This window comes from Vanessa cardui, chromosome 12 (genome assembly GCF_905220365.1).
Source record: "Vanessa cardui chromosome 12, ilVanCard2.1, whole genome shotgun sequence".
Taxonomy (NCBI): Eukaryota; Metazoa; Arthropoda; class Insecta; order Lepidoptera; family Nymphalidae; genus Vanessa; species Vanessa cardui.
This window is the reverse complement of record NC_061134.1, coordinates 2570527-2586715: the sequence shown is the minus strand read 5'-3', so window position 1 is coordinate 2586715 and position 16189 is coordinate 2570527. Positions and strand designations below refer to the sequence as shown.

The 16189-nt window shown below is 32.0% G+C and overlaps 1 protein-coding gene across 2 annotated transcripts in view; it reads left to right on the top strand.

The window, feature by feature from the left end:
* LOC124534369 (calmodulin-A-like) overlaps positions 1 to 16189 on the top strand; it is a 71900-nt gene that overhangs the window by 39152 nt on the left and 16559 nt on the right. For both annotated transcript variants that reach the window (XM_047110170.1, XM_047110169.1), the window contains 2 exons: positions 5358 to 5442; positions 8366 to 8538. In XM_047110170.1, coding sequence (XP_046966126.1) covers positions 5358 to 5442; positions 8366 to 8538 — 258 coding nt within the window. The remainder of the gene's footprint in view (positions 1 to 5357; positions 5443 to 8365; positions 8539 to 16189) is intronic.

Sequence of the window (16189 nt, the reverse complement as noted above, 5' to 3'; positions counted from 1 at the left end):
TTTTCTATTTCTAATGTCTGTCAGTTTGTAAGTTGCCAGTGAAAAATAATAATGTACCAAGTATTTAGCAGATAATATAAAATCATGCGTTAAATATACAATACTAAATTATACATAGCTGCACCATTTTTTTTAAGATATATATGTATTAGGTGTTTGTTCAATATTTTTTTTGTAATATACACTTATTTTCCATCAAGAACATATCATTAATTGGATATATCTTATGAAAATCGAGTCGAGATGGCCCAGTGGTTAGAACGCGTGCATCTTAACTGATGATTGCGGGTTCAAGCCCAGGCAAGCACCGCTGATTCATGTGCTTAATTTGTCTTTATAATTCATCTCGTGCGAAAATGTCGTGAGGAAACCTGCATGTCTCTAATTTCATAGAAATTCTGCCACAATCAACCCGTATTGGAACAGCGTGGTGGAATATGTTCCAAAACCTTCTCCTCAAAGGGAGAGGAGGCCTTTAGCCCAGCAGTGGGAATTTACAGGCTGTTGTTGTTGTTGTGTTATGAAAATAAGTAATTATTTATATTAATTAGTCAGTTGTAAAATAACATAGTTCCAGTTTGAAAAGTGAGTGAGTATCTGTGTGACTTTAGTGGAATGTCAATCAAAACTAAACCGCCGTTATTATGAATACGCTTGAAATGGGAGCTCACGTTATATTTGTCACAGTTGGTTGTGAAAACTTAGTTTTATTGTTATTCATAAAACACTAACTCCAGTCATTACAACGAAATAAAATATATTCTCGTATTTCATCTCTCATTATAAGCTTTAAGGGATAAAATAATTAAAAATATGTAATGATAAATCGAAAATTCTTTAAAGTACCTTAAATTTTGGGGGGATACCTTTTTGGCTATTTGTGGTAGATCAATGCTATAATAACAATTTAAAAAAAAACAATAAACACTGGTCTTTAATATATTTAAAAATGATTTCATACATTTACTAATTACCCTTAACACATGCTCACTGCAAAATAATTTTAATTTAAAAAAAAAACACTATTTTTGAAATAAATGGAATCTTCAGACCGTTTCCTTATATCTTCATTTCCCAACGGAATCGAATGAACGAATGAAATGAAATATAATCCGAAAATCACAGTGCATTATTGCTTGATAGTCTCAAAAGACTTCGACATTTCGTTCATTTTATAACTGAGAAAATGATATTCAAATTCTAATATGAATTTTACTGCTTCAAAGAAATTCGTTACGAGAATATCAAGATTATAAAATTTCTTGTAAAATATTCAATGTTTGTATGTCTGTTCTTTAAACTATTGATCTGATTGAAATAAACTTATGGTGATATGTCCTGCATAAGTGCATACATAGAGGAAGGCTTGAGGTTCAAATAAACAAGACATTTTATGTGTTTTCCAGTTTATTAAAACCAAGTTTAAATGTATTGAAATAGAATTGTGGAGCTTATTTATGACAAACTAAGACGTGAAATTACGCGGTATATCATATTGCATGCAATACATTATATACGATTTACCTTAAACAAATAGAAATCATGAAATAATTAAAAGAATAACAGAAAAATAAATACACTATAACACAATAATCATACGTCAGAAGCAACCAATTTCGAAATAAGAAGTCTGAGCCTTAGCGACGGGAAATCGCGCGCTTTTGTTTTTTTTTTTTTTAATTTTTCGCACTAAGGACGTGTATTATTAGGTGGGATGATTTTTAAAAACATGACATTTACTTGATATTTCAGAAGCGCTTATCCTCAAAATAAGCTTAACTTCAAAATAAACAAAACTAACTAGTTTCGTTTAGATTAACAAAATCCTTTAAATTAAAACAGAGAAGCGAACGTTATTAAATTAAATCTACGTCACGTTTCAGGACGCTCGCATAAATTGAACTACTTAGAACTTTGTGTCACCCACGCGTAGTTTATGACGAGATAGGACTTTGTTGCATTTCATTTTAATGAAATTGTATACAAACTTTTTCGTAATATACATTTAAAAAAAAGCTGTATTAGGCGCGCTTATTAAAAAAAAAATCGAACATCGATGCTGTGATTAAACAGATTATAGCGCCGCATACTTTTGTATTGATATATTCTAAATTTAAAAAATATGCCAGTATGACTACAGGCCTGAACATGATATCCTTAAAACTCGAAACTCGAAAAAAAAGTCTTGTCAAAATACTACCTAAAGAGGTAATCTTGTGATTGATGTTTTTACTTAAACAAAGTAATATTCATTATAAATGACTGTGTACAAATGACCAGACTCAAACCGCGTTTAAGAAACCTGTTTAAAAAAACTCAAATATTTTCGTAGCTGAAATCGTCAGCGACATAAAGCCGATTTCAAAGCAAAGAAAGTTTTAACGATTGCTTAAATGCTTTTTTTTATTGAAGAACAAACAATGATATATCTTGGAACACACAGCGTTTCAAATCGTTCTTTCAATGCAATACTTCTTACAGAATGCAATATATATTGCTCCTTTTTAATATTTAGATTTTTTTAATAATAAATTTGTTTAAATATATATGTAAATAATTAGTAAAATTTATTAGTACTTGCATGCTATAATGTATATATGTTACAGAAGATGAAGATTTTTGTAACATATAACATACTAACTTTAATTATTATGATTGCTTTTTTCAATTGTTGGTTTTTTATATATAACATTTTAGAATACCGTTGAGCCTTTGCTCAACTTTTAATCTAGTATTATATAAAGAATTATTGATATTAATTCCTTAAAAGTATACAAATATGAATTTAAAATAGGTACTGTATAATTCTTGACCGCGTGGAATGGTGGCAAGAATGCTAGCAGCATTTCCCCGTTGAATCGTAATTCTCCTCTGGGCTTAAAACGAACCAGCCCTCCTGTCACCAGTGAAAGCAATAAGGCGAGATGTTATTCATTTCATAAAGCTTTTTGCATCACCAATCCATTGACCACATGTAACATGGTCAAAAAACATTAATATAAGTAATACACGAATATTTGGATCGTTTTTGCGCTTCAGCATTTTCAACAGCGTCTGCGACTCTTAATATTGTTTCTCGGATACGAGACGGGGCCAGCGTGTCCAAACATGTAGCGCCCCACACAAGGGCCCGTCCTCGTTCCCAAGGAACCAATGTCAGTAAATCAGGTCTCCTGATTGTGGTTATTCTACGAGTCTCAGTAAGAGCAATAACAGAGCTTATAATATATAAAGTGAATTGTGTAACTGTAACGATATATATATTACATAATATGCCAAATTATATTATAATAGTAGACGCCCGCGGCTTCGCTCGTGTGTGTTGGCTGTCATGACGTGTTGGGCAAAAAAGTAGTCTACGTCTTTTTTTATGGTATAGGTTGGCGGACGATCATATAGGCCACCTGAGGTAAGTGGTCACTATCACCCATAGACAATGACGCTGTTAGAAATATTAACTATTCCTTACACCGTCAATGTGCAACCAACCTTTGGGAACTAAGATGTTATGTCCCTTGTGCCTGTAGTTACACTGGCTCACTCACCCTTCAAACTTGAACACAAAAACACTGAGTATTGTTATTTGGCTGTAGAATAACTGATGAATGGTTGGTACCTACCAACCACTCGTCAGTTAAACCTAACCTAAATTAATAATATTAATATAGATTAATATGTTACAGTACAACTTATACGTACGCGAAGTAACATATTATAACTCCTCGTGTACACAATATCGTAGCTATGAAAAAGTTTTTTAATAAAACCGCACGTTCATAACGCGTATTACTAAACTGGAAATTTTAAAAAGCGCTACGAAATTGCATTAAACTCGACTTGTTATAAAATGAAAACGGCTCACATGGACTGAATATGTCGTAAAAATATACGTCATAACTGAAACAGACATCCTCAAAGTTTTTGACGTAAATGTTCCGTATAGTTAAGTTTGGGAAACAACTATTGAATAATTAAATGTTTCGCCACAAAAAAATATAACAGTTTGTAAATATTCACGGCTGGGTTATGGCCTCTTATGCCATTGAAGTTTTAGAGGTTATTCCACCATGCTTATCTAATGCGGTTTGCTTTATACATAAGTATTTCAAGTATGGAAGATTTTTATCAAACAGGAATCCTAACAAAATGTTCTTACTCAAGTGGATTATTTAAGTACATCTAAATTCAAAGATGCTTGAATTGATCACATATTCTTCTGTTAAGACTGACGTGTGCTATATATATATACTATATGTATATTCTACCACCTTGGATCTAAATTTCATTTGCATGGAATAATTATATAAAACAACAGTATTTTATGTTTACATTTGAAGTCTGCGAAGCGCGTATAGTAGAAACGAATTTCAGTTTACGTTTCAAAATTTACCGGTACTACTCAACTTACTACGTAGTACGTACAATATAATAAATCTCTTTGCTAGTCTCGCATTATGAATTGTCTATGAAAATGATATCTATATCCAAATGATTAAAAATTAAAGCAATATTAAATAATAAACAAAAGGATATATATTAAAAAATGAGAGGAAAGCAATCCTCGTGATGATATTCACAGACCAGGCTTGGACCATAAATTCCAAGACGTCATAATCTTATATTAGTAATCACAACACCATTTTTAAATTTAATTTAACCATCATAATTATAGTAAGCTGGAACGCTCGCTTAATAAATATACAGATCATTACATATAAAGATATATGTTGTCAGATCATATTGTTTTGCTATATCCTGGTATGCCAGACAACTTATGTCATCGAGTCGCTTAAATCATCACCAGAAAACATATGCATATGCCATATTCAAACATACAGATATGCAATATTCCCAGCCAGCGTCATCAAATATATTACTTTATTTCTTAATTTTTAAATTATTTATTTTTTAAATATTATTATTATTATTGATTAAAAATGAAAATAATTTGAATCATATACAATGAAAGAGGGAAAAATACCATTATTGTGCCGTAATCATAAGCTAATTTATACATAACATTCTATATTTATTATGCTTCTACACATTGTAAAGAAAAGCTTAATCGAGTAGGCTTACGCGAACAATGTAAAAAAAGGTAATTTTTAGAAGTATTGAGATGTAACTTGGTTTAATTATCTAGCTATCGACCATGATCAATGCAGCTTAACCAATTAGATGAATAAGCCGGCGAAAGTAGGTCAGACCACCTTTGATTTGTTTCATTTTCATTTGAAATTGCAAATCATTACTGGCTAGCGTATCACTGGCTAGATAGAAGCTTATACATGACAGTTCTGTCATGATCTGATGTGAATTCTTCTTTATGTCATGTAATATTTTTTTGATGGTTTCAGGCCAGAAACAAACCGGCAGACGGCGGTGGACACGTCAATCAGAAAAACGCCGCGGGGCAAAAGGCAACGCCTCCATGTCAAAAAGGTAATTACTTTTTTTTGTATGGATAATGGGTCACCTCTGGCTATTGCACATTGATGGGAGTTTCGTGGAAACATTATATACCTGACCATGTCAAATAAACAAAAATAAACCCTATTATTTTGCGTAAACAATTTTATACTTAAATAAAGTAAAAACGTAAAATAATGGTAAAACTAACAATTAATGTTTGTCTCAAGAAAATGTGAAAAATATACAAATGTTATTGTTTTTAACAGTCATATGAAAAATCAGTAGTCTGTAAAACCATCCACGACATTTATAATGGTCCTGCAACCGTTTTTCATTCTTTGGATTAAGTTATCCAAGTCTTGCTGCGGTATATTGTCCCAGGTCCGACTAAGATGCAAAAAAGTTGCTCTTCCGTCGCAATATTTGCAGGGAAATTCCTCAAAGCCCTTCATTGAAGTATGTCCCACGCGTGCTCTATCAGGTTTAGGTCAGGTGATTGAGCGGGCCAGCCTAATACCGATACGTCTTGTTCTTACAACCATCTCGTCACCGCTTTTGCTGTGTGTAGACGGGCGTTATCGTGCATGAGCGTGAATTCTTGGCCCATTATATGTCTATGGCAAATTATTAGCACTAGCATCTCGTCACGGTATTTTCAACCGCCATGGTGTTTCTGATACAAACGAGGTCTGTTCTTCCACGAAGATGAATTCTCGCCCAAACCATAATTATCCCGCTGTGGTATATGTATGGACTTTCTGAAAATGTTGCAGACGGCTATCATGACCAGAGAGTCACCAAACACGTACTCTACGTGTATCGGGATGGAAACCGAACCGGGACTCATCGGTAAACAGCACTACAGACCACTGGTTATCTTCCGAGAGAAAATTTAGACGAACCCACTATAGTCGTTGCCCACGATTTCCTCAGCATAGTACTGGAGTACGAAGCTGTCTGCGAGCATGAAGGTTAGATTCATGCAGCCTTCTCCTTACAGTTTGGTCACTCACACCCAACTGGTCCTCTGATTAGAGGCCTAGACTAATGCCGTAACATTTGGTTCTCATTCCGCAGCAACTTGCAAATATCGGTCTTGTCGTTGAGTGGTTATGCGCTTCCCTCCTGCATGTCTTTCAGTCTCTTCACCAGTAGCATGGTAGTGTGACCTTGATATAACGTTTTATCTTGTTCCAATCTCCTCAGCAATACTCCGTTGTTTTTTCTCTCGTTAAATGGCGCCGCTGCATGATGCACACAAAAGGTTTATCTCGAAATTAATCAATAACTTGTTATAAAACATAAATTAGAGACAAAAATATATCTCAATATGACCGTAGGCAAAAGAAACTTTCGGCCATCGCTACTTATGTCGCGAAAATATTTTATTTATTTTTTTCAAATTCAAATATAGATTCGTCCAAGAATCGTTTACAAAAAAGTCTTTCATCAAAATATTTTAAAACTGGCTATGATTTTTTAGATCAATTAGAAACATAACCTTACTTGAAATGACAGCACTAATTATATTTTGATAGAGATGCAAAACAGCTGTTTTTTTTTTCGTTCAAAACATATTATCTCGAGCTTATCATACCCCCTCCCTCCATTTGCACAGACACGGGAAACAGTTGTGACAGTTGAAAGCGTCAGATAATATTTATTATGTATATTTATGATCTTTGAAATGAAGAAAATTATTAGATAAGAGTCTTGACACTTTAGGTTTTGTCAGCATCTAGCTATCTTTAATATATTTATCAACAAGCTGTGCACGCGACAGATAAGCGTTTAAATTTAACAAAGAAAAATATGATTGTAGCCTAAGTTACTCCTTATTATATCAGTTATCTGCCAGTAAAGGTCCAACCGTTCCAGAGATAAGCCCCAAACAAACAGACAGACAAAAATTGTAAAAAAATGTTATTTTGGCTTTCGGAAACGTTTCAAAACCGCTTCATTGTGAAGTTTGAGTGTTGAGTAAAAAAGGGCTGTGTATATATTTCAGAGTAGAGTACTCTTCAGATTTCTTGCACCATTCGCGATACTAAATTACAAACAGTGAATACAATGCGGAACCAAAGACACCATTTAAAAACATATTTTTAACATTGTGCCGTATCTGCTTTCATTGCGTTTTCAATTATTTTAAACAATATATCATTTGTTTGTTCTAGATTGAACGTGAATAATATTTTGCTTCAACTATAATTACAATTTTCAATCGATACTTTAATTTATATGCAAGCATATCGTAGGTTTTTCATCAACGTTTGTTGTTGTATGTTTCAATCAATTCACTTGTAATAAAAACTTGTGTTGTTTGATAGATATTCGTTTTCTAAAACTCGAAATTTTATGATTGTATTCAATTTCTTCTAGATACCAATTACATATGAGGACACACTTTGATATTATGAATTTTTTAACCATAAACTTTTGTAAAAAAATCTTTTGCGAATTTTTGCAATTAAGGTAGGCAAACTGACAATTGTTAATCACTGCCCTATGTATTAGCACTGTAAGAAATAATGGCCATTACTACCACTAACAATGACCATCAACCTAGGGAACTGAGATGTTCCCTCTTGACTTGTTCCAGCAGTAATACTGGCTTACTCATATAGCCAGAACACAATTAATACTAAGTTTCGCTTCTTGACGGTTGAATTTATGCTAATTATTATCAAATATATATGTAACCTGGATCCTTGTGAAGCACTTCAGCATAGGAGTAAATTTGCGGCAATTATAATATTTTTAATTTTCATTATATTCATGGGTTTTTGAAATAATTGGTAAAAATAGAAAAAATATTAAAATGATCAAATTCACTAAAGCTTAGTCTGTGGAGATTCAAATCAATTTTTAATAATGTTCTCTTTTTCAATCAGTTATCTATAAAATGAAATTATATAAACTTACATAATCGATTCGTTTTCAATATGTCCAGGTGCGTCTACAAAAGGTGGTCCAAAAACTCCAGTGAAACCATCAGCGCAGAAGGGAGCAGCAAAGACAGCACCACCGAAGCAGGCAGCAGCAGCTGGGGTGAAGACGCCTCAAGGAAAGAAGAAAAAGGGCCACAAGCACCAGCAATACGAGCTGATCGTCACAATTAACTTGGTAAGCAAAACCATAACATGACAAAGTTACATAACGCGAAACTGCCAAATTATGTTCAAAATATACGATCAATAACTCCAATTAGTTACTTTTTTAATAAAGCTTTATAAATAGGAATCATATTTTCTCCAAATAGACGACGTTCTCTGTATTGATTGTTTCTTTATTTTGTTATGTATTGTTATTGATACAGGACCTGGGTCAGTGAGCATTCGGATTTAATAATTAGCCTCCAAAAAACATATCTAGATATAATTAAAAAGCAATATCTTTCTAAATACAATTTTAAGCAAATCTTTAGCTGTTTTTGAGGTATACTAAATAAATAAAATTTCAGGAATAATTGCTCATTTAATATAATAAAATAATGACAAGTTTGTAATTCAGCATAATTTAATAATTGACAAACGGCTTCATGATATACATTTTAATTGATTTTTGTTTTTGCAATCTGATTACAAATAATTGACGCGTAAATCTCAATTTAATCCTTCTTTATTGCATCAAAAGTGTTATTGCATCCATAAATTTATTTAAAGCAAATTTGTTTGTAATTTTAATTAAGTATTTAAATTATAACGCCTTTTTTCTCATTGTTCAATTTTACATAACATTTTACTTGATATGTGTCCTCTTTAATACGGCCTAAATTTCACTTCAAAACCAAAAATCATAATGGGTTAAAGGAAGACTCATAACAAGTGCCTTCATCAACTCGCCTTCATTGAAAATTATTTTTACTAAATTACTAATTCAACAAACACAACGCTTGGGTTATGCCCATAAACAGGCACCCTCCAAGAAACATCAATGATAGTTAGTCTTCCCGTAAAAACACAATTTTCAAACAAATAATGTAAGAAATTTAAATCATTCACACATAACTTCTCTTTTGTCCAGCGCTAACGATACACGTTTATTAAATATCGATCGTCTGCATCTATATAATGCAAATGTATAAGTATATATTGCAACTGGTTTCCACGTGTAAGGTCGAGGTTGTTTGGTCTAGTAGCTAGATATGGGGCCACAGATCCCAAGGTTCTGGATTCAAGTCCTGGATCCGATCGATAAATGTTCATAGATTTTTTTGCTGATAATTTCTCAGTAACAGTCCAGATTGGGGAAATTTGTGAATACGCTTCCTAAAGTAGAGCCTTTGGTCTTAAGCCTGAACGTATTTCGTGTCACATTTGCCAGCCCATAAAAATTATGAGGCTGAGTCAATTTAAAATGCATCTGTGTTTGTGCATACACTTGTGCACAATAATATGTTTTGCGTAGTGAGCCGGTGTCACTTGAGATTGTAAGTTGTGACCGAAAACGATCAAGATATTATCATCATAACCATCAACGTCATGGGCCGATGTTTGTATCACATAAAACGCGCGTGTGTGTGTGAAAAATTTCATGATGATCCAGTGAAAATACAGTTACGTAGTGAAAACCTTACAAACGGATAATATGCCTTAAAAAATGCGATTCAACGGGTAATTGCTGCTAGCATTTGCCACCATTCCACGCGGTCAAGATTTATACTAAAATGTTTTAAATTCATATTTGCATATTTGAAGACTTAATATTGATAATGATAGTATATCTGGTCTTAAAACCACACAAACTCGCATTTGTATTATCAGTCAGGATGAGCTTAAAATGTTCACTAAAACTGATTTTTATCTGGAAAACATCATAAGCTTGTTCCGCAAGATGGTAGTAGATATCGTACGAAATGATCGTCCTTGTAACAGTTCCTGAAACGAAGTTACCGATGATGTAAGAATATCGTAAAACATACTTAGTTAAGACTTGTTTTGTTGCCGTCTCTTTTCTATTTAAAGGATATTATGTTTCCTTCTCTATCACCGCAATATTACTTGGAAAATGTCTGAAAGTAATAAGCCAGAGAGGAGATAACGAATTTTACGACTGACAACTCTAGAAGGTGACATAAGTTTTAGACAATGTACAAATGGTCTTAAGTTTTTGATAAATTTGATTGATATTCGCCCTTTCGTTTTTGAAAACAGAATTTATTTAAAATTTGAATTTAAAATTCAAGTATTAGTTCATTTGATTTTTGTTTAAATTTTTTTAAATTTTTGCCATTTTTTTTTCTTTTAGATGTAATAACCTTAGGCCACGATGTTCTGGCCTTTGTTTATTTTATGTGTATATGTACTATTTGATTACAATAATTAATATATATAAAAACAATTTTGAGCAAACGAAATAGGCGAACAGCAACACAACAAATCTCTGTTACCAAGTTTGGGTGCACATTTCAGATGTAAAAAAATTGCCTTTTGAATTTATTACGACGCCTTTTTATATTGCTAACCACTAACCAATTGGTGATGTATTTGCCCGTCATATAAAAATCGAACAATATATAACATTCAACTGGTTTTTTTTTTTATAAATAATATTTATTTATTATTTATATCCAAACTTAGACATTAATGAGCTGATACACACACATCACACACTTTTTTACCTCATATAATATACTCATTGTGATTCGATTTGACTTTTGCTATGTTAAATTATCTAGATATATTCGGATAAAAGCAGTTTCGTGTAAAAATCACATTGAATTCGATCAATCAATTTTACGGCCTCCGTGGTCGAGTGGTGTGTGTACCGGTAAACATGGGTACGCCACTCTGAGGTCCCGGGTTCGATTCCCGGTCAAGTCGATGTAGAAGGTTTATTAGTTTTCTATGTTGTCTTGGGTCTGGGTGTTTGTGGTGCCGCCGTTACTTCTGATTTTCCATAACACAAGTGCTTTAGCTACTTACATTGGGATAAGACTAATGTATGTGATGTTGTCCAAAAATAAATAAAATAAAAATAAATTGTTTTACAGGTGGACTTATCAAATTTTTTTTTTTATGGTATAGGTTGGTGGACGAGCAGATGGGCCACCTGATGGTAAGTGGTCACCATCACCCATAGACAATGATGCTGTAAGAAATATTAACTATTCCATACATCATCAATGTGCCACCAACTTTGGGAACTAAGATGTTATGTCCTCTGTGCCTGCAGTTACACTGGCTCACTCACCCTTCAAACCGGAACACAACAATACTGAGTACTGTTATTTGGCGGTAGAATAACTGATGAGTGGGTGGTACCTACCCAGACGGGCTTGCACAAAGCCCTACCACCAAGTAGAAAATATATTTAAAGAAATATTAAACTTTTAACACTGAATATAATTATACTATAAATTTTATATTATATTAACAACAGTTTAAAAGACAAAATTGGTAGGTGATTAAAGATCAAGTGCCAATAATAATCTTCGCAACGGGCTACACCAGAAAGCGACAATACTTAAAATTTCTAATTTCAGTCACAAAGTCTTTTAACATAAAGCAAGCGGTCGTTTCATCTTACGCCACTTTGAAAAACGGGCCATCAAGTCCTGGAATAGATTTACGATTGACGGAATTATTCTGGAAACTTCCAGTGATTTCGATAGAATACCTATTGATTTTTCGTATTATATACGTTAACTAGCGACCCGCCCCGTCTTCGCAAGGTTGCATTGATATGACATCACAGTGGAAACTTCTAAAATTATCAGTGTTTTTTTACTAAAATGTCCATGTAAAAGTAAAAAGTAAAGTAACAGCCTATACATTTCCCATTGCTGAGATAAGGCCTCCTCTTCCATTAAGGAGAGGGTTTGGAACATATTCCACCACGCTGTTCCAATGCGGGTTGGTGGAATTCACATGTGGCAGAATTTCGATGAAATTAATCACATGCAGGTTTCCTCAAGAGGTTTTCCTTCACCGCCGAGCACGAGATGAGTTACAAACACAAATTAAGCACATATATATATAGTGGTGCTTGCCTGGGTTTGAACCCGCAATCGTCGGTTAAGATGCACGCGTTCTAACCACTGGGCCATCTCAGCTCAACTGGTCAATCTCAGCATATCCATGTATTACATATAAAAGACTTCATCTCGAATCACTATTTAAAAAAAAACCGCATCAAAATCCGTTGCGTAGTTTTGAAGATTTAAACTTACATAGAAAGCGAGTTTGTTTTAAACTATGTAGTTATTTGAAAATAACAACATTTTTATATTGGATTGCAATTCCGATACTCCATATGCTTCTGTCATTGTTTGATTAATTTGTTTTTCAAACTGTAACTGTCAAACACATCTGGATCAGGATCAATCCGAATGAAAGGAACGTTTACAAATTTATTGCCAGCAGTACATTCAGTACACTCGATTTTATATATTGTTAAATCGATCGTCATCTTCAACTGTCAAAATTTTTTATAGCGCAGCAAGTGTAAGTTGGCGTGTGGCAAAAACATGTGCTAATTTTTTTTTGTTCATTTAATATCTTATTTGTTTTATTTACCCTTATTAAGAAAACTTACCAAAAATCTATTAAAAATGAGACGTAGAGAATTATTTTCTAGGGTGATATTGGTAAAATAAACAAAAAAGTGGCAAAACAGAGGTGTAGCAGGTGCTGCCACAGGAACACCAACTTATACTTGACAGTCTATATATTTTATTTGTGTCTTTTAGGCACACATACCTAAGAACCATTTCAGCAACACGACTAATAAATATTCTAGTGACACGTTGGAATAATTACCGTGTTCTCTAAATGAGTGTGAATGAGTGTTTGGACACAATGAATATGACATTTCAGTTCCTATAATTTGCATTAAATTGGCAGTTTAAAGAAGAGTTAATATTTGTAATACTATGACTAATCACAGCAAATAATCTTTCTTAAACAATTTGGTCGTATGCTTCAATTATGCGTAATAAATACCGAAACTAATACTTATGTACCTCTGCGAATTTTGTAACATTATAATTAATATATTTTTAATTATCTAATGGAAGAATTAAGTGATATAAAAAGAAAAATATGTAAGAATAATGACACCATTAATAATATTGAACATTGATTATATCTAGTATGTGTTCACAGTCATTTGTTTCGATTATATAAATGACTTTTGAATATATTTCAACAAAGTTATTAATATGATTCGGTATCATTTTTCATAAAACAATTTTTTTTTCATAAAACTTTAATTTTCCTACAAAATGATCACTACTATTGATTCGATATCATTTTTTAGTAAAGTTCTTTTTTTTAATAAGACCAGAATTTTCCTACAAAATTATTACTGTGATTCGATATTATTTTTTGTTTACAACAATCTTTTTTTTTTCATAATACCAGAACGTTCATTCAGAATTAATAATATAAATCGTTACATTTGTTATAATATATTTTTTTTTAATAAAACCAGAATAGTGCTCTGTGTCAACGTGACGAATATTTTACGAGACCTAAAAGACAAGGCGTAAACACACTCCGGTCTAACGCTTCCTTTAATCACATACCGTGTTTAATAGTTCATTATTTACGACGATGAAATTTCACGGCTACTCGAAATTCAAAAACGATGATGATGACATTGATGAATGATAGAGACTGAACGATAGAACGAATGTATTAAATATAAAAAATCGATTAAATGTGATAACTAGCTGATTAGTTTTTTTTTTCTAAAAAAAAGACGAAATATCGAATGATTTTTATTACTGGTTACAATAGTGTTGGACAATAATCGTACCTAATTATTAATTTATTTAAAAATAAACATAGATAAGTTTCAAAAAGTCTCAGTCAAAGATTTGGAACAATGTATTGTCACGCCTTAGAGGTAAGCGTCATGACAATCGTTTATAACGTCATATTTCTCACCGCTATTCTCAATTACCTTGTGGAGCAATTAATATAAAATACTATATGGATATAAAGTTTTCTGTAAACATTTTTAGAATGCACCTACTGTTTATTAATGCAATTTACTTTGATGTATTTTATATCGTTTAATCAGCTTAAGCTACAATAGCGAGCTACAATATATTTATTTAATATGATAAGTAGTTATAATAAATAAAAGATGGAAAAATGCACTAAAATTATAGTTCAATCTAAAATTATTATAAAAATTAATGATTACTATTTTTATGAATGCACCACCTTTTACCCGCGTATTCGTCCGCGTTAGACATATTTACATATTAAGCCGTTATAAGTTCATCACGCTATCCGTAATAAATCCACACTTCAGATTCTGATATAAAACTTTAGTTATTTCTAATAATCTGGTAATATTATGCGGTAATAATTTTGTCCGGAAAAACTTGGCCTTTATTGGGATGGTCTCGTTATGTCGTAAAAGTATTTTTATGGCTGTGCGCAAGGGAATCGTTGAGTAGCTGATCTTTCCAGAGATAAATTAAACAATGAAGACATTCTCAATTACATAGTCATGTATTTTAAAATAGTTGCTATGTGTATTAAAAAAAATATTGAAAATTAAGAAGACCAATAATATTATTTAGTAAAGTTAAAATGATTTGTTTAGACATCTTTCATAACTGTGCTGCCATCTGTTTTTTTAATTTCAAAACTAAAATAGTACGCCTTATTTAAAACAGATGACATTGGTAGTTCGAATAATGTAATCGAAAATTTCGTTATTTAAATTTCGAACTTGATTGCACATAAAAAATGTAATTATAAACGTAAACATGATGAGCAGTTAGTATTCCTACAGATCAGAAATGAAAATGACGCATGGATAAGAATACACGATTATATATCTAAAGTTATAAAAAATAGCAAAAAAACAAATGGGAAAATATAAAATATACCCGAGAAAGAAAATTAAAAAAAGAATAACACGAAACAGACGATCTCGCGCTTTCTTTCTTCTCGCTCTTCTTTTTTAAATGATTAATCGGCGGTTAGAATATTAAGAACATTATTAATTTATAGGGTCATAAAATGGCTACATTGGTATTAAATTATAATGCTTATAATATTATATATTTTATATGTTAGGCAGTGTAACAAAATTTTCAAGGGCCATAACACTCAAGGTTGGTCAAACATTGACGATGCAAGGAATGTTTTTTTTTTATTTGGCAGTGACGATTATCATTTCCCCGTCCGCCTACGTAGTTGATAAAATAAAAATAACGACATATTATACATAAAAATATATTTCATATTTAATTGAGTTTCTCTTAAGCCTAATTCATATAATACTTAATTTTATTTTGCATCACAAACATTCTTTTTTAATTTTAATAAAGAATCACATATAATAAAAATATATAAATATACAGGTGTTAGCTTAATGATCGGATCATATAAAAAAAAACTATGAATTTGGAATAACAACAACGATTTCGAAACATTGAAGTATCCATAATTTTCCCGCCAAAAGTGACCCGTTCCAAATGATTCTCGCTGTGCCAAGATCACGGGAATATTCGTTTGATCTACAATGACCGCATTTTCTACGTAATTGTATTTATTAAATTTACCACAGATAAATAAAAGTATTTTTTTTCTGTCGTTAAGTAATATATTACGTTTGAAATACTCCATAATAATAATAATATATTTCCAACTCATTTTTATGATTTCCTAATACAAATATTTAATATTCTATGAATAATATTGGTTTTAAATTCTAAACGACAAAGTTAATTAGTTATTTTTAAGCAAAAACCAAAGAAACGTGCATGAAACAATTTTGGCATCATTATAGATACTCATTTGCTATAGCG